Source organism: Anolis sagrei, chromosome 2 (assembly GCF_037176765.1).
Source record: "Anolis sagrei isolate rAnoSag1 chromosome 2, rAnoSag1.mat, whole genome shotgun sequence".
In the NCBI taxonomy this organism is placed as follows: Eukaryota; Metazoa; Chordata; class Lepidosauria; order Squamata; family Dactyloidae; genus Anolis; species Anolis sagrei.
Window position 1 is genome coordinate 240,325,505 of NC_090022.1, and position 19,810 is coordinate 240,345,314.

The window sequence follows — 19,810 nt, forward strand, 5'->3', positions numbered from 1 at the left end:
GCTATTAAGTCTCCATATTGGCCATGCTCTCTCTCCACACTTTGTGAGGAGGAAAGTCTAAATGGGGAGTCTTCATGATGTGTGGGCACTCTCTATAATTTATGGAATTTGGATTCAAAATATTCACCGAGGCCACATACATTGAGTAAGCCCTGTACCTCTGATGTACTCCCATAGCTTTAGGAAAGCAAAGGAGTTAGGCAACATGGACATGACAAAGGGTGTGAGGTCAATTATAGTGGCATTGCTCTTCTTCTTTGTGGAATATTACTTTTTAAAAAAATGTCTGAGTAGGATTTGTGAAAACTAGACCCATGAGTCAGATATCTTCTGTTCAAATATGAGCTTGGCAAGAATGCATTCCATGGTGGTTTCAAGAAAGCTATTTCTTTTAAACCTCAAGCCACATTTGACCTCCTGGGGCTTGGCAGCTGCCAGGTGCTAGGAGAACATAGGAATATGGGACTACGTCTGTAAATTGAATGTCAGCCAATATGTATAAAGTTATTTGTATTCTTAAGGGGAAAAAATCACTAACTGGTTATAATACTTATGATTCAAGTCTTCTAGAGAATGTGGAGAATTCAAGCTATAAGTGATTATTTTGACTGAGATGTGTAAGCTGGAAGAGGGAGGAGGCAAATAATAGCCTTGAAATTGGGCCATTTTTTCATATCAGGAACGACTTGGGAAACTGTAAGTCGCTTCTGATGTGAGGGAATTGGCTGTCTGGAAGGATGTTACCCAGGGGACGTCCAGCTGTTTTACCATCCCGTGGGAGGATTCTCTCATGTCCCACATGAGAAACTGGAGCTGATCTTTCAGTGAGCAGTCCTGCTGGCACAAGGGTTTAACCCATTGTGCCACCGGGGACCATTAAACACACAAATGCCTACTTTTGAAGAAGACTACTGAAGGCTTTTATTGTCCTTATTTTGTGCAGACAGAGCTTTTAAACATAAGTTTAATCAATAAAAATAAGTACACATGATTTATTAATCCTGATGTGTGAACAGGCATGGCCACTTCTTAATAGAGACTGTGGTAGTAAAAAGGTTGGTGATCATTTGCAGTCTTGAAGTCATTCTAAAGGTTCTTGTAAATCCTTCAGATTGTGGCCCACATAGTCATTTTCACTGTTGCAAAACACTGCAGAAGCGACATATTCCATATTTCACCTACATAATCAACATCTGGGTAATTTCAACAGGGCAAGCATTCAACTTGATTCTATGGAGTGCTGAAACCTATCTAGATCAAAGCAAAATTTAGTTCTTTAAAACCTTGTCTAGGAAGGAGGAGCCCTTTATTTCGGTGTCTTCGGTTTACATGAACGTTGGTGGACGATCAGTCTGTCTGGCAAGAAGGTACGACCACAAATATTACATGGAACTAACTGGGTCTGGGCACTTTGCCAAGCAGACTCATTTAAAGCATCAAGATCATAGTAACCTTTGGCTGGAAAATTAAGAAGAAACAAGAAAAAATATATATCAGTTTTCATTCTGGAGAACCTTGTTCACTTTTTATGGAAAATATTTTCAGGAAATACCTGTTGACTGAATCTTTCAGTTTTAACTAAATCATAGTCTTTAGGTGGGAGGGAAAAAAACCCGCCAAAACTCTGCTTATTGTCTCAGGGGTCAAATAAAGTTAACTACAAACTGAATCATCTTGTACGTATGGAGAAAACATTTCAGCATGTGCTATGTTTCACATTCTTTGCTAATTATTAACATACTCAACTACACTTCAGTATCAGCCGGTTTTGCCACTTGGCATTGTTACAAATCCTGCTTAATGAGCCAAGATTATCTGACCAAAAGGATGGAAGAAAAAGCACACCATGTTCTGTCTTTTGCTATGTTCCCTCCTTTCTCATACGCCACTGTTGTTCTTGGGGATAGAGCAGCCAATTTTGTTCCCGTTTAGGTGTGTTTTTTTAAAATGACTTTGGTATGACCGAGAGAGCAGGGCTAATGCAAAGACCCTATGGGCAAAATCAGTAAACTTCAATTTATGCCCATTTTCGTTTTTCAGCTGGAATTGTCTGCAATTAAGCTTAGAGACTGAGGCAGCTGGAATGCATTTTAATAGTATAATTATTTGCATCAAATCCTTGCCTTAAAATGGGCTTTAAACATTTTTCCTTTTCACAGGGTTACCTTTAGTTGAGGTTGTTTAACAACTGAATGAGCTCTTACCAAGAGTATCTACACTTCACAATTCTCTTTGGCAGTCCATGGTGAGAAAATTGTGGTATATATTTTATTTGAACTGCAAATGGTACGCCATTGCCAAAAGGAATGGTACTTTCGGCAGTAATATTTTAATACATTACCTAGATTTTATGTTCAGATATTGAACCAAATTTGTTTAAATCCAATGGCTTTTTTTTAAAAAAAGGCTGTTGCTTATATAGAAGACAAAAAAATAGACCTTTCCATAAGAATCCAGTCAATTGTAATATGATTCGTATTTGGTTCTCCATATGCAAATAAGCCTTAGATCTCATAATGCGTCTGTTCCTAATATTCTTTTTTGTTAGATGAGCAACCAACTCTGTTTCTTTTTTTGGCCATAGTGAGTGGTCTTCTCATTTGCAGGAAATGAATGTGTATGCTGTATACTTTGGAATAGTCAGGGCCAAATTACACATTACATAGCTGCCATCACAGCCCCTTCACACTTAAAAAATTGCCCTAGGGAAGTGCTTTACAGCATAGCATGGGGAAGGGGGTGTACATGCTTAACTCTTCTCTTGCTAAACACTTTCCTTTTGAATATTTATTTAAATCATTATCCATCTCATTGATTTTAAAGTTCTAGGAAGATGTTTGCAAAACAAATTTGACTCCAGAAGAGGAAAGCTGCAGGGAAAGCAAATGGCAAGAGAAGAGTTATACCCACTTGCTGCTTCTCTTCTGCAGAGGAACCATAGAAGAAACAACAGAAACAAAGCCATCCTATTAATGTTGCATACAAGGTTGATAAAAGGAAAGGGAAATTTTCATGATTGGTATCCAGAAAATGACCAGAAGGGGCTTACATGTGTCTTTGCCTTTGGGGAATATCAAGCACAAATCCTATATTTCTGGATTTGGTGAGAGTAGGAGGATAGGTGTCTACCATACTCACAACAGCCAGAATCCTGAGCATTTGGATTGTGAGAGACATGAAACACTATTTTTACTAAGACTTGAACCTGTACTCAGCACCTTGGGGCCATTTCACATAATAGAATTATATCACTGCCATAACAACATGCTGTGGAGTCTTGGGATTTGCCAATTAGAATTCTCAACCAAACTACCAAACCCAGAATTCCAGTCATAGCAGTTAAAATGGCATCATAATGCTTTAAATTCTGTACTATGAAGTTTCCCCAACCCAGTTCCATACAGCACAGGACAACATGTAGTGCTACTCATCCAAAAAGAATGAGAACTGAAATGACTCAACTATATGGTTTTAAGGGTTGTGTCTAGTCATTAACGATGTAAACACAAATCCTTAAAGTTACAAGACTATGTGTCCAGCTTGTTGTTTTGTGACTTCAAACCATTTCCAGTTTATGGTAACCTCTATGTCTAACTTATCATGGGGTTTTCTCAGCAGGATTTGTTCTGAAGCTGAGGGAGTACAACTTGCCCAAGGTCACCAAAGGGATCTTGAAGGCCAAGGGGGAATTCAAACGCTGTTATCCAAGGTCCTAGTCAAACACCGAAACTACTACACTACACTGGTTGCAGCTTATAACCTCATAAATACTGAGCTCAATTGTCATATACTGCCATATAATCCAGTATATGATCCCAGATTATCTGCTTTTAACTGGATTATATGAGTCTACACGGCCCAGATAATCTCAGATAAGTAGAAAATGTGGGATCAGATCCTGGGATATAGGGCAGTGTTGATCCACCCTAAGATAACGTTCATGGCAGCCAACAAAAAAAATTATGAAAAAATGATAGTTATAATTGAAGTATTCCTAATAAAAGATTAATAAAGTAACAACTCAATATGCCAGACATAAAACCTAACTGTACAGTGAATCAAGTCAGATCTCAGAAGCTTGCCTAGACACAAATGGTCTTGCTTACTAGCAGGAGGATAACAGAAAGGGTGCTAACTTGCCAGAAATGTCAAAGCCATAGGGCAGCCACTAAGCAAGTTTTCTCAGGTATTTCTAACAGACTGCATATTTGAAATTTGTAAATTCTGAATCTACTGTCATTATAACAATATAGGACAATCAAAAATTTAGACAAATGTGATATTTTAGTCTTTAGAAGTGTAAAAGCCCACTGATTTGTGAAATGAAACTAACTTAAGCAACATGGCATCATTTTAATTAGCTAAATAAAACCTATATGCAACATGTTAATGGATGTTTATTAGGCAAAATACCTATCCATGGACCTTTTCATATGGCCCTTTCGAGCTGTGCCATTTTGTGGTGATCACCAGCAAAAGGAAAGGCATGTGACCTGGTTCATGGTGTCTCATGCATCCTCCCTCCTCCCCTCATCACACAGAGGGGATGGGCATTGCCCTGATGCCTTTTCGTCCATCACACAGGGAAATAGAAGAGAAAGTGCAGGTAGCTTTGTCAGAACTACCCAAAATACTTTTTCCTCCACATAGTCATGGAGGAAGTGCCTTTTGGCACTTCCCCCTGATTTTGGGAGGAAAGTGGGTGGGGCCTGCTGTGCATCGTGTAATGGCACACGGCAAGCCCTGTCCTTGCTGTGAAACAAAGTGGTAAAATGGGGCAAAAATGCCCTGTGTTAAGAGGAGCATATGTACATTAATCACTTTATACTTACCTCCTATGGATTGGACAACTGGCCTCACAGGTTCAGATCTTCGTAAATGTTTTGGCAGTTGATCATTTTCAATATGCCATTTTTTAAGACACTGTGGTTCATGGATACTTATAGATTGAGTTCCATACTCACGACCACAGATGTAACAGATGACAGTTGGGGGTCGCCTTATCACTGCAGGCTGAAAGCAACAAAATGCAATTTAAAAAATGGTGTCAGAAAGTTGGGATACAGTGCTGTGTAGTGATCAAAGTGTCAGGTAGGACTTTGGGAGATATAGATTTTAGTCCCCACTGAACCCAGAAATTCACTGGATGATTTTTAGGGGTGGGCAATATTATGAACAACTCTTCTGATAAAATTAGCATTTAGAAGCAATTTCAAAATGTTCTGTTTTTTACTATCTGTAAAATACAGGTGTATAGGTTAGAATACCTTAGCTTCCAGTCATACATGTTTCAAGAGAAATAATTTAGGGGTATAAAAGTTTAGGGGACCCAGTGGAGACACATCCTGTGTTGCATCAGGTCCCAAATTGAAAGTATGGGAAACAACAATTAAAACCAGAAACTTTCAGAAGTAGAAATAACTTATTATTTGTATTGTCAAAGCCTTTCATGGCTGGAAAAACTGGAGTGTTGTGTGGTTTCCAGGCTATATGGTCATCGTCTAGCAGCATTTTCTCCTGTGCTGCTCAAACATGGCCATACCACCTGGAAATCACACCATTATTTATTTATTTAAGGGTGGGGAAGGTCTAAGAGAATGGATGTCTTTTGGAGTATAGATAGCCCATTGGCTACACTTTCTTCACCTCTGCTTTAAATGAAGAAACAGTAGCTGCCTTAAGTTTGGTTTTGAATAATAATAATAATAATAATAATAATAATAATTTTATTTATACCCTGCCACCATTTCCCCAAGAGGACTCGGGTTGGCTTCCATGAGGCCATGGCCAGCAATACAGTAAAACAATATAACACAAGATCACAAGAGAAAATAAGAAAATAAAATAACATAAGATACAAAACCAATATAAATAAACAGCACAACAATATAAAATCAGGACATTAAAACACTGAAAATAATCACAGTGGGCAGGGCCAATTGCAAAGATTAAAAAATTAAAAATTTTAAAACACTGGGTGAGAGGGCAATGTAATGTATCAGGACAGGAGATCTGGGGGATAAGATAGGGTTTAATTGCACAGTGAGATCTAAATATAGGAGTAGGAGGAATTAGTTCATGTGTGAAAAGATTGTCTTTTTCTGCTTTGAGACTCCTTTGTGGAAATAATAATAATAATAATATTTTTCCTTTAAAACAATGTGACCATTGTGATTACATCAAATATTGCTTTTCTTTTCTGCCAAAATAGCCAGCATTATGTCCAAAAGAAAGGCCAAATTAAATTGAGTGTTTCCACAAAATATATTTATTGCCAAGACTTTGGTCACTTTAGTCAACATTTGCTTTGACTCCAGATGTTTTATGATTTGAGAGAGTGGTGAGATGTTTATCCATTGGAGGTCATAAGCCAGCCTAAAGCAAATCTTTCACCTGAAAGAACCCAGAAGCTAGAGCAAGAGGCTGAGAGACAGAGTTCACAAACAAAGAAGAGAGAAGTCTCCACTTGATATTCATGGACTATTTTTTATTCTTTAATGATTATTTTATTTTGTACAAAGCCCTGTTTGTTGTTGTTGTGTGCCTTTAAGTAATTTCCCACTTATGGCAATCATAAGGCAAACCCATTGTGGGGGTTTCTGGGGTTGCAAGTATCTTACTCTCTCAAGGTCACAGAGTAGGTTTCCATGACTGAACAAGGAATCAAACCCTGGTCTCCAGAGTCATACTGCAACCCTCAAACCACTCCATCAGACTGGCTTGTATCTTCATTCCATCCTACAATATCAGCCAGATACCATGGGCATCATCAGAATTTTCTTTATTCCCCCCCCAATCCTAAAGTGCATTTACCTTGTAGAACTAATGCAGTTTGAAATCACTTTAACTGCCATGTCTCACTGCTATGGAATCATGGAAGTTGTAATTTTACCAGGTCTTTAGTCTTCTCTGCCAAAGAGTGCTGGTGTTTCATTAACGATTCCACAGCACTGAGTTATGGCAGTTTAGTGATATCAAACTGCATCATTTTTACAATGTAGATGCACCTAGGCACTCTTTAACTTCACCCCTTGAAGAGATATGGAGACCCTGAAATTTGAACAAATTTGTGTGATCTGCTCCTTGACAGTATAATAAAGCTACATTAGTACATATTAATATGGATTTTGATTTTTTTTCTTATGACAAACACAGCTGTGTTTGCTTTTTGTTCTTTAATAGTTTTCCCCCCTGTATATCTCTTTAAATATTTTGATAAATGGGAGAATGAAAAAAAAATCATGTATCATCTTTCTTAACTCTGAAGGTTTAAAACCAGGCTCACTATTTGCATCTTTCTGTATCTTTTTACTTTCTCAAACCACGCCCACAACTATGTTAATGCATTTAAATACCTCTGGCTTTAATACTGTACTCCATCAATTTACCTGAAAAAGTGGATTGATGTCTACAAAAACGCATCCTGAAATATATTACTTAAATGTATTACAAGATTATTTTTCCCTGCCTTAAATCCGGCCACCATATCATTTAATGTTCAAAAAGACAGATTTTTAAATCATTACTGAAGATAAGGTTTGGCATGAGTAGGTTGAAGCCCAATCTCTCTCTTTTTAATTTATTTTGTATGAAATTTTGAAAAAATGTAATTTAAACCCAACAAAAAAATTAAAAACATAGATACTAAAACAGAAAACAAAAGAATCAAATACAAAATATTCCCTCCCCATAACTACCCTCCCACAACCTCTATTCCACATGCTTTCATTGAATAGTAATGTAGATTGGATCCTGAGTAAATGGGTCATTCATAATTGTGGCAATGATGATGTGGACAGAATCAGAAGAGAGGACACAAGGGCGCCCACACCTGGGAATCATGGAACTCTTTGCAAAGATTGCAGATGTATACAGTTTCACCACACTGAAACACATAGCTTTTCCCAGTTACCGTATCTTCTCATCCTGTGAGTATAGGTAATATGTCCACTAATTGTCCAATTTGGTATCCTATTTTTCAGCTTCTTTAAAAATGTTCCAGTTCTCCCTCTGACTCCCATTTCCTCTCTTTGTCCTCAACGTATTGCTGCAAACTGAGTTCAAAGTGGAGAAGTATATTTGAACATTTGAATTAATTCAGTAGAAGAAACAGATAGGAATCTTGACCTTCCCAATAGGCGCAGGCAAAATAGAACTGCTACAGCTTCCCCTGTCTTATGTGTTCTTCCTCATTAATAACTTTTGCTGTCGTGATCATGCTCATGTTATTTGGCTACTTCTCTCCTGGTTTTCATCTGTGAAATATTGGAGGGCATGGAGTGAACATATATGGGAAATATCACACTACCAATAAAGTAGATTTATATCTTAAACTTTAGCTTCCATAAAATTATTTCCATCTGTTATCATCCACAAACTCCCTTCTAGATTTTGTAGGTTAGGACTACTGATAAAGTTAAACTCTGGTATCACTCAGGTTCCTACCCTTTTATGGAAATAACACCTCAGGGAGGATTACAGTTCTAAATTAAATTATGTTGGAAAATCATAAGATTCATGTTAGGTTAACTTTTCAACATTGCTTACTGACCATGTAACCTGTGCAATTGCTAGACTCAGTCACTGTTTATTTTGTCGAAGGCTTTCATGGCCGGAATCACTGGGTTGCTGTAAGTTCTTTCGGGCTATATGGCCATGTTCTAGAGGCATTCTCTCTTGATGTTTCACCTGCATCTATGGCAAGCATCCTCAGAGGTAGTGAGGTCATTACCTCTGTGGATGCTTGCCATAGATGCAGGTGAAATGTCAGGAGATAATGCCTCTAGAACATGGCCATATAGCCCGAAAAAGCCTACAACAACTCAGTCACTTTTTTCTTTAACTGTGTAGGAATGTGATATCCAGGATTCCACTCATAACTAATAGACCAGGGAAAATAATTTATACTGAATTTCCTCAGTTCTAAGATTTACTTTTATCCCCATACAAATGGTGTCTTAGAATTAATAAAATGTGGTATTTTCTTGAAAAAGAAATTTAGTCTTTAAATATCTAGCATTATAAGTATAAAACTTATAAGACTTAAAAGGAGCTAAATTACTTTTGGTTGTAAGGTATTTGTGCTTGTTCTGTAAGAGTTGCCAGCTCTTACAGAACCAGTTGAAGCCTCAGTGTGTTGTTCAGTTGTCAACTTTTTGGTGAACCTAAGGTACCCATGGGATGCCATGATTTCATGAAGTTACTGCAAAACTATTTTGGCAGCTATTGGAAAATTCCATATCACACATTAATTATTCCAGCAATGGGATTTTTTTGGCCTAATTGAAAGTTGTTTAAGGAAGGAAGGAAGGAAGGAAGGAAGGAAGGAAAGGTAAGGAAGAAGGAAGAAAGAAAGCTGAATCTGGAAAAAGGGTTTTTTATAATAAGAACTTTTAGGGTTTCAAAAAGAAATATTTGCTCCAGATTTGGTTCATATTTTAATGAAGCTGTAGAGCAAGGCAAAGATCTTGGTTTTAAGCACTCAAAGAAGGAAGACAAAAGACTAGAATGCATTTATTTTGTAAACACACATAGGACACAAGAAGGCAGCAGATGGCAGCATCAGATACTCAAGGCTGAGCCCATGAAAATTAGAATTAACATTTCTCCATTTATTGACACAGACATTGGAAAAGACATCAAACATTTATAAATGTAATCTATATAGGAAATAGAAATATATGTTCACTAGAAGAACATCACCTTCTTTCATTACTTTTTGGAACTAGCTGCTGAAAATATAAATCTAGAGGTCGATTACCACAATGCAGTTCAAAGTAGGATTTGAAAGGAGCAGTGTCAAAAGCTCAGTTGTAGAGCCAACATTGGTTAGTAATAGTTTCTTTTACATTCAGTCAATCATAGTTGATCCATATATCCCATTACCAACTGGATTACCAAGTAACAACATTATCTTCTTTGAACATTGATAAAAAGCAGAAAAAAGAAACATTACAGTACATTTAAAATAATTAAAACAGTGAACAATAAAAAAATTAAAACTATGTCCTCTTGTTCAAATCCGCATCCACTCAATGTGAAAGGGGTTTTAGTCTCCTAAAATTGGAGAAATTTCACCCTCATCACCCACAAGAAAAAAATGGGGACACAAGGCCTAACTCTGAGATCTAGCAGTCCTATGTAGAATCTTAGCCACAGCATGCAGAAAACCTTGTTTTCTTTTTAATTGCAACCAGCAAATGGCTTGTTATATATAAATTGGGAAGGTATGAATTCTCCTTTCTCTGGCTCTGTTTCAATCTGCTACACCTGTGTACCAAAGCCAACCTCAGCCGGTACACTTAAGTTTTCTGCTCTTTTTGTTTTAGCTTTGTGGGGATAAAATAGCTGGGGAAACTGTTTCCATTTCTTTTGCTTGCTTGCTTGCTTGTTTGATAGCCCACCTTTTTCTCAAAGGGATATCCTTATGAGCACTGCTCATCTTTCTCATGAAATCTACACAAGAAATGCCTGATTCATACTGTGACCACTTTCTCCAAATGATCATGGGAACTTCGGTTTTGTGAGAAAGTCTTTACTAGAAATTTGCATTGAGTTTCATAGGTTCCCTAGTTCAACTCTGGACTACTTAACCACCTGAAGCTCGTTTTAATGTATAAGATGTGTATGATGCATTCCCAAATTAAAAGGCACTTTTTGACTGGCTGACTTTAAGGGAGAAATTGATCCGAGGAAAGGGTCAGAGAAAAGCAATGAAGAAATAACAATCTGACCAAAAAAATCCTGAGGGTCCAGCCAGCTATTTGTTTTAATCTACTCACTCATTTATCCATATCTGAAATAAAAACCTAGTTTGATTGAGGCCAACAGAGAAGGTTTTAACATAAAGTTCTATAGCAGCAGAACGTAATCTATGAATTCCCATACAAAAACAACTGAACCTTTCAAGCGTAATACCTTCTAGTTTACCTTGTCTGACACAGAAGATGCTGGCCCGTAACCTTTTGATTTTGGAGAACTGTAGTTGGAGGGACCCGAACTTGTCTTTGATTTACAACTTCGTTGATGCACAGAGAGACGATTAGGAAGGAAAGTACGGCCACAATTTGGGCAAGGGAGGAACTGAGCTTGGTGACTTCGAGCAGCAGCTGCATTTTCAGCCATCAGACCCTGAGATCCTTCAGAAAGCGTCTGAGGCTTAATGGGCGCTGGTCTTCTGAGATGTTTTGGTAACTGCTCGTTTTCAATGTGCCACTTCTCCAGACATTGAGGCTCATGGATAGGAAGTGACTGTGAGCCAAACTCTTTGCCACAGATATAGCACACCTTGAAGCCAGGTCTTCTTGGTGGAATGACTGGTCGATCCCACTGATCCTGGGACATGACACCAGTATCTGATCTTTTGGAAACTATCACAGTCCCAGGTCTCTTCTTCCCGGAGTTAATTTTAATGACAGAATTTAAACCTACTACCTCTGGTAGACGATCTGGCACAACAGGTGTCAAAACTTGTTTCGAACATGAAATGGTCGAGACATTAGCAAGGACTTTTCCGGCATTTGGCATAGTTTTATAATGCTTGTTCAAAGCCCTTTTCAATAGAGCAGTTTCCATGAAGTCTACAATGTTCCATTAACAGTTTCTCTGGAGTTATATAGTGGCACTTGGCTTGACCTTGCTTTTCCTATCCTTATCTTCTGGTTAAACTTGCTCCTTTAAAAATAACTACAATCTCTAGGGCAGAGATACTAGAAACTATAATAATTGAGAGTAGCTAGGAGAAGATCTGAGTATATTTTTACAATATTCTAACAACGATGTTCCAGTAATGCTGCGGTTTGATGTAAACTTTTTTTGGTTTTCTTTTCTTTTTACTATTTTTGTTGTCTTTTTTGCCTTGAAAAAGAAATGAAGACATAAGACAAATATGAATACTGGTATTCATGCATGTGTGAGTGTATGTTGTGTGTGCGTGTGCGTGCGTGTTTGTGTAACATGAAAATAAAATGATTATATGGCTTTCAATATTTTCATTTTTGCTTTTTCAATCCTACACACTCTTACCTGGAAATAGGTCCTATTGACCTTAGTAGGACCTACTTGTCAGAAAACCTGTATGAGATTATGTTTGAGCTCACACAATGAATAGTTGGTGGTGCGTCTACAGTACACTATAGAATCACTTTAACTGCCATGGCTAAGACATGTATGTTGGTTTTATGCAAGACAAAAGGAATAATATATTTGCCAAACAAAAACAAATTAATTTTTTCCTTGACAATAGGAAAAGAATCCTGCTGGGATGAAGTCTGCCAAAGCCCATTATATGAAACAGGGCTACTTCCAGTGCGGCTCCATTGGGCTCTGTCTTGACAGTGCGTTGGCAGCACACTAAGAGGGAGCCCTGACTATCTGGACCCTATGAAAGAAGCTAGGGACAGCATAGGAGGAAGCTGAGGACAGCTGGGAAACGTCATGGGATAGCAGCCCACAACAGTACTGCCCCACGGTTTCTCACAGTGTCCTTCGGCTTCTGGCCCTCCATGTGATGAGGTCCTATCAGGGCTGTAGCCGGGGGGGGGGGGGGGTAGTGGTCCCCCCCCCCGAAATTGTTCAGGTTAAAAAAACCTGGTTTATTCATCAATTTAACTGGTTAACCAAATCCCCTGCTAAGTCTATGAGAAGCAAAAATTAAACAAGTCCCTTCAGAACTGCAAGCATTATCTCAAGCAAATTTTGACAATTTATTCACAGTCATTACTTGCAACAATAGCTGATATAGTGGAAGCAACCAAGTTGGCCCACCCACACCTGGTAGGCAAAGCCTAAGGCATGGGAGGGATTTGAAGCCCTCCATGAAGGAGATGAAAAATTGATTTAATTAAGTCTATATAAAATATAGACTGTATCATACTATTTAAATTATTTTGTGTAATGAAACTACTTCTCACGATTTGCTAAGAAAAACTCAACACCCCCCCCCCCCCCGATTTTTTTTCTGACTATGGTCCTGGGTCCTATGAACATTTACCCAAGTTGTTCAATATTTTTTTCAACCTTTCTCAAAACCTGGAGTTAATTCCTTCAATTTCTGGTGTTATTTATGTTTTGATAATGAGTTGTAGGAATTTAAATTTGCCTCTGGGCTTGTTGTAAATTCAGACGGGTTATTTTGGCACATATGAAATCCTGTTTTCTGAATGAGGGTCCAGTTCCTCCTTTGGTCTGATCAGTTCTCAGAGTGTCAGAAGTTGCCAGCTCCTGTCATGAAGTCATGAAGTTGCTTCAAGCTAGAAGTCAACTCTCCGCAAACGTTATTTTCATCTGTACATTTAGTTCTATAGGGTTGCTCTTCTGGGTTGTTTGATTCATACGCAAGTGTGAGCACTATCTAATTTTGACTATTTCCAGGATATCTGTATCCCTCTGTTTATGTGAAATATGGTTTGTCAGTTTCTAGACATTCCTCAGAATTCAGAATTCAGAGCAAATGAAACCCTTTCCAGGCCAGAGAGGAAGAAAAGACCAGGCTTAAAACTAAGAATGGTTGGATATATACCTTTGTTTCAGTCTGCTCATACTTTATCCATCATGCCATTCTCCACTGATAGATATGTATCCGTGATGATCAAGCTGTTAATGCTTTGCAGTACTTTCAAGCAGTAATGCAGACTCTGCAAGAGAAAATGTTGAGTGAGTCAAGGCATGTTGCTGAAAATGAATCAACCTATTAACAATATAGGCAATTGTTGGACTTCCAAAATCTCAGTTGGAAAGCCTTCATAATGGATTTATTCTTTACTTGGAGGATTATGCCATTTGGACTCATTTCCTTTCTGCAAAGTTGGAAATGACCTGTAACATCATATCCATAAATTTGGCATTCTCTGGTATGTGCTTGATCAGCTATAAAACCTGTAAATTTCTAAAAACTAAAAAGTAAATTAACATTTCTCAGTAAAAGGCAAAATATTGTTGGGCTTTCCCTCCCTATTTGTTTCAATAAATGTGAATACTAGTCAAAGAGGGGTTTTTTAATTTGAGACAATAGTTGATCTATTCAGTAGTTCTCAAAGATGGCCTTAATTCACAAACCATACACTGGTACTGAAAATAAATGTAGATGTAATGGACTGCTTGTATCACAATAAAGCAATGCATAGCAGTGCAGAAGATAAATCGGATCCTACGAGAAGGGGCTACTTTATATGTAATGTCTCACAATAAAAGAATAAGTAGTCCAAATTCAAACCATTTACATTTTATTTTCTATACAAAAGGAAATGTACTAGGATTAAACTTCCATTTATCTTTTTAAGGCATATAACAATAGGATTATCTCAAATGGTCAGGAGAATACATTAATCTAATCTAAGCATTCATCCTAATGGTTAGGTCAAGTACTTAAAAAAAGTTTCAATAGGTTCAGATTTATAGATCCATTAGGACAAGAATTCCGCAGAGAACCCATTGTTTTGTTAGCCTCATGGCTGTCTTTGAAAATAAAGCTGGTAGACGAACACCAAAGGACTCTATTTCCTTCATTCGTTTTTCAAACCTTCCTCTGCAGCACTGGTTCTCTCTCTTCCCACATCTCTCTATATTCCTCTGAGGAAACAATCCACAAAAATGCATATTGTAACCTTGGATACCTTTACAACACATTTATTGAATGGAACATTGCTACACTGACTCGGGAATCAGACAAGTGATAGTGCTGAAATCCCTCTTGATTTGTGTTTATTAAAAAGATGATATGGTAAACCTGCTCTGAAAAAGAATATTCCCTTTCAGGATGTTAAAACATGAAAGAACAACTAAGTCCTTAAGCATTTTAGGAGTTAAAAAACACATTACTTAGCAAAAGGCAAAGCCAATCTCTTGAGCAAAAACAACCTCCATCATGCTTTACTGTTATAAAAATGCTCAAATTTTGCAAGAACAAAAGCCTTCAGAATGTCATTGCCTTTGTTTTTGCTTTCCATTGTTGTTAAAAGCATGCCAGGTATCTACAGATTCATCAAGATGAGTCCATCAGCTTCAGAGTTTTGACTATCATGAATTCAATCAAATACCGCTGAAGCTACCCCATACCATAAAATACTGTGGGACAAGTCCAGTTTAACTCTATGTTTAAAGAACAAGAAGAATAACTTTATTTTTCTACCCCGCCCCCATCTCCCCGAGGGGACTCGGAGCAGCTTACATGGAGCCAAGCCCAAGGAAACATACAATTAAAAAAGGAAAATAACAAATTAAAATAGCATAAAACAGCATAAATAATAATAAACAAGCATAAAAAACAACAACAGACTCAATTTTGGAGGGGGGGGGAGGGAGCCAATATGTGAAGCTAGTTAAAGGATAGGGTGGTCAATAAGGTGGATAGAAACGTATAGTAGGATAGAATTAATGGAACAAAAATAGAGCAATTAAACAGGATCAATTCAGCTTAACTTAAAAATGTGGTGATAGGATATAGGAATTTGGATTCAGGTCATGATTCAGATAATCTGTCACAGGATGACAGATGATCATCCTGTGACAGATGAGTCCAAGACCTCATATCCAAAACCCTGTGATGATTTTATTTATTCCACAAAGGTCAGTGAAGGAAGACAGAAACCCCAAGGCTACTGACATTGGCATAGCAGATTGAGTGTTGGACTGAGACTCTGGACACCAAGGTTTGAATCTTGGCTAAGCCATGAAAACCCATTGGATGTCCTTAGACAAGTCACACAATCTTAATCTAAGAAACCCACATGACCAGTTCTCCTTAGGTTCACCATAAGTCAGAAATGACTTGAAGGCAAACACGAACAACAAAAACAACATCCAAGAAGCTTCAACATACTGTTTGAAACTAACCCAGTTAAGTCAATTAGGAAGTCTGTTTTGCTGTTTCTGAATTGGAGCTCTATTTCCTAGAAGTCTCAAGATCAATTTGCATGATACCTGGTTTAGTGACAATATTTTCTATGCTTTCTGTGCACCCTTGCTGTAATTGATTGTCTGGTTGTTATTGATATAAAAATCTCTACATTATCTGGCAGGCTTACTTCACATTATTATAAAGCACAGAAGGTTTCAAGGTGGACCTGCATTGAACTTGAAAATGGTCCAAGAGCTTCAGTTGATTCAAAGCAGAGCTGGTTAGGATTCTGAGACGTTTACATAAGTGGAACAGCATTACACCAGCTTCCATGCATTTGGCCTCTATGAGCAAATATCACGGCCAGCTTGAAAGCCCTAAGCAGCAATGGGACCAAATAGCTTCAGGGAAATATAGTTCATATACCGTATTGATTCCTTTATATACCACAGCTGAGAGAGGTGTAGTATGTATCTATAAAAGGGCCTTCTTTATAATTGTAGTCTGATTTAGAGTACCTCCTGAGAGAAACATGAGTGCTGTCAACTGTATTCTCTTTGTTACCAAATTAAAACACTGCTAGTGTATTAGGCTTTTGGAATAGAACTTTTAACATTTTGAAACTGTAAATTAAATTCAAATTGTTTAAAGTATGGGTTTCTGTTGTTTGGTTTGCTGGGTTTAAAAGTTTTAGGCCTCTAAGTTTACTGTTACTATACTGTTCTTATTTTATATAAACTGTTTTGAGACTCTTTGTGATTGTCAACTCTGGACATCATGTAGCAAAGAAATCAGATTGATTTGCCAACAACAACAACAACAACCATTTTCTTGTTTCACCTTGCGATGGGGCACAACATACATCTATAAAATCACATATTAAAATATATTTAAAATGCAAGCATAAAACACATATCAAAACACACATATATTAAAATATATAAGACAAAAGTTTTTTTAAAAATAAACATAGAATGTGATTTAAAAGTCATTATTAAAACAGACTGGGTAAGCCTGCAAGAAGAGATAGGCCTTCGACTGTGTTTCAAATACTGATACCTGATTTAGCTGTTGGAGCTCTTCCAGCAGGCCATTTCATACTCTTGGGGCAGCCGATGAAAGGTCCTCTGGGTGACTGTTGCCAGTTGGGATCTGGTTGGTTGGGAGTAGCCAGCCACCCCTCAGAGGACCTAAGTGTTTTTACTAACCACAAATTTCCTTCACTGGTTTCTGTTTTGCCTTCAGTATCACAACCTTTTTGGCAATGGACAGCTTTTACTTATATTTGAGTACATCCCTCCTATGAACTTTACATATCCAGATCAATCACATTTAGTCCTCCAATATTATCCTTCCTGAAATGGCCACCTCCATTTCTTCTTGCTAGCTTTTATTCCCAAAACAGCCTTCCAGAACACTTCCACATGGCCACTTACCTTAATTCTTTTCATTATCTCCTCACTTTTTCTGAGAAACTGTTGGATTGCCCTTTCACTATAGTTCTTATGCCAACTAAGCCAAACTATGTGTTGTTGAAATAATCACATATTATCCTATGATATATCTCTGTCTGATGTTCTTTTCTGTGCCTTTTCTGTTGCTTCCCTCTATTCCTTTGGGACAGGAAGTTGTCATACATGTTATTTGTAAAGCACTTATGTATGTGTACACACACATACATACACACACACAACGGGAAAGAAGCAGCTATTATAAGAACATTATTTCTTGGCTGGTGTTCTAGCCAGAGGGAAATGCCAAAGATCCAATCTATTGGATCAAGTCTATAGCTGTTCTCACTGAGCCTAGATGATTTCACATTTGGCTATGGCTACCTCCATTTGTGTACTTCTCTTCTCTGCAAGAACAGGATTTGCTTGTTTATTTGTCCTTTCTGGTTTCTTGTTCTAAAGTCCTTCAGATACCATCTTCTCAGTGGTCTAAGATCCTTCAAGAAAACTATAAGGAACCACAGAATGAGATAAGTTCATCCAATGTGAGTTCATTAAAAAATAACTGACATTGTGGTTCCTGTATCATTTGTGTGTGTTAGAGAGGGAATCTAACCTAAGTTGGGTTTTTTTTTTGTTGGACTTTAAATCTGCTTTCTAAGCTAGTAGTTGGGATGTAGCTCAGCCCTGTGGACAGCTCCTTTAACGTTCATATTAGAAACCCAAAGCTAAGTCACTGACTAATGAGATGGAAACTAACAACCATCACTAAAAAAAAATATAACCAACATATATACAAACTGAGAATCTGTGCTGCCTAAAATAAACTCATCTGATTAAAATGCAAACATATTTCTCTTCAGAGTACAAAAATTGTGTAGTTCAGTATCAAAGTGAAATGGGGTTATTAATAATAATTTAAGCATATTTCAGAATATATCTGCCAATGTGTTTGCTGGTGTAAAGTGAAACAAATAACAAGTGAAATTTAGTATTTGATGTCTACATGCAAACTATCTGACTTTTCCAGGAATATGTCATTCCAATTAATCAGCATAATATATTATTTGCAGCCAAAATCTTCACTTTCCAAGTTCAATTTCGCAGAGGTGTCTCTTTTAATTATTTGGCCAATTGCAGGCACTGTGAACATAGTGAAATTTTTGTTTCTAAGCTTGTATCTTCATGCCACTCTAATGCAATTTGATTCTAATTTTCCTACCACTTGGAAAAAACAACTATTGGGGGGGGGGGGGTGACATCGCAGTAAAAAATGAAGGTTTGTTTCTGACACAAACCCAAATGTAATTGAATACATAAAGAAACTCATGGAAAACTCAGTCCTACCTGTTATACTAAACGTTTAACTAAATGTAACTAGCACTCGGTAGTATTCCTATTGGTGTGGCACAATGACAGCAGTAATGGATTGTTGTTGTTGCTACTTCTGCTCCTGAAAACAGGAAAGTTCATGAACGCAGTGCTAACAGTCCTATAAAATACAAGGGCTTTCAATACAAGACTAACTATTTGACAGTGTGAGGACAACAATAATTGCATAATATGAACATGATATTTCCATTAAAAGGGGTTCATTTGGTCCTGTAATTCAATAATATAGAAAAGCATGTTTCTGTTGAGCCTATGAGCAGTTCCATTTTTCCAGACTTGGTCTTACCTTGAACTCTCAGTACTTAAACCCCTCCATAAAGTTCCCTCCATGCTCACCGAGGAATTAGCAGAAGCAAAGCTTAGGTCTCAGTATCTCTTTCCATACTTAATTTAGTAGGTTAGCATCTTGGGTTGCTGTGGCAATGGACGTTCCTCTCTTTTGTCTCTTGACATGTTTCCTAGCAACTTATCAACAAAAGTGAATTCACAGAGTTCTTGTAAAGCTGATTGGCCGGCAGCATTGTTTAGGAAGGTGGTGGTGAGGAGAGCTATACCTGCAGGACCCATTTTGACATGTGTGGATAGAAATGCTCCAAAGTTCATCTCTGGGATACTTCATGGGGAGGGAGAATGAAAATTCCCTCACTTTGACTCAAGCGACTACATGGTTACTGAAATGGTTCATGTTTCGGAGAGAGGGAGGAAAGGTTTGAAGAACTGCATCAAATTATTATCACATAGTTATTTACTATGTTGTTGTTGTGTGCCTTCAAAACATTGTCAACTTATGACAACCCTAAAGCTAGCCTATCATAGGATTTTCTTGAAAAGATTTATTCAGAGGGAAGTTTTCATTATCTTCCTTTGATGCTGAGAGATAAGTCACCCAGTGGCTTTCCATGGCTAACCGGGGATGTAAACCCTGGTCTCTCAGACTCACACCACTACACCACAGTACTTCCCCAAAACAGGTGGGGAAAATGGCATTTTATAATAGGACTGCCTCAAGTGAGCATCAGGGATTGAAATAATATTAAAATATATTATAGACATTTTGGAAAAATATGTTCTGTATATGCATGATCTTTTAATTAATAATTTTCAATAAATATAACTTATTAGATAATAGTAC

General features: G+C 37.5%; 1 protein-coding gene across 1 annotated transcript; it reads right to left on the minus strand.

Annotated features, from left to right (window-relative positions):
- Positions 1 to 896: 896 nt before the first annotated feature.
- On the minus strand, positions 897 to 19,088 carry ZNF475 (zinc finger protein 475). Its single transcript, XM_060760818.2, has 5 exons — positions 18,965 to 19,088; positions 13,520 to 13,634; positions 10,930 to 11,856; positions 4,833 to 5,013; positions 897 to 1,458 (listed from the first exon to the last, which is right to left on the minus strand). Exons 3-5 carry the CDS (start codon positions 11,572 to 11,574, stop codon positions 1,307 to 1,309), a joined length of 978 nt encoding a protein of 325 aa, XP_060616801.2. The 5' UTR covers positions 11,575 to 11,856; positions 13,520 to 13,634; positions 18,965 to 19,088; the 3' UTR covers positions 897 to 1,306.
- Positions 19,089 to 19,810: the final 722 nt, after the last annotated feature.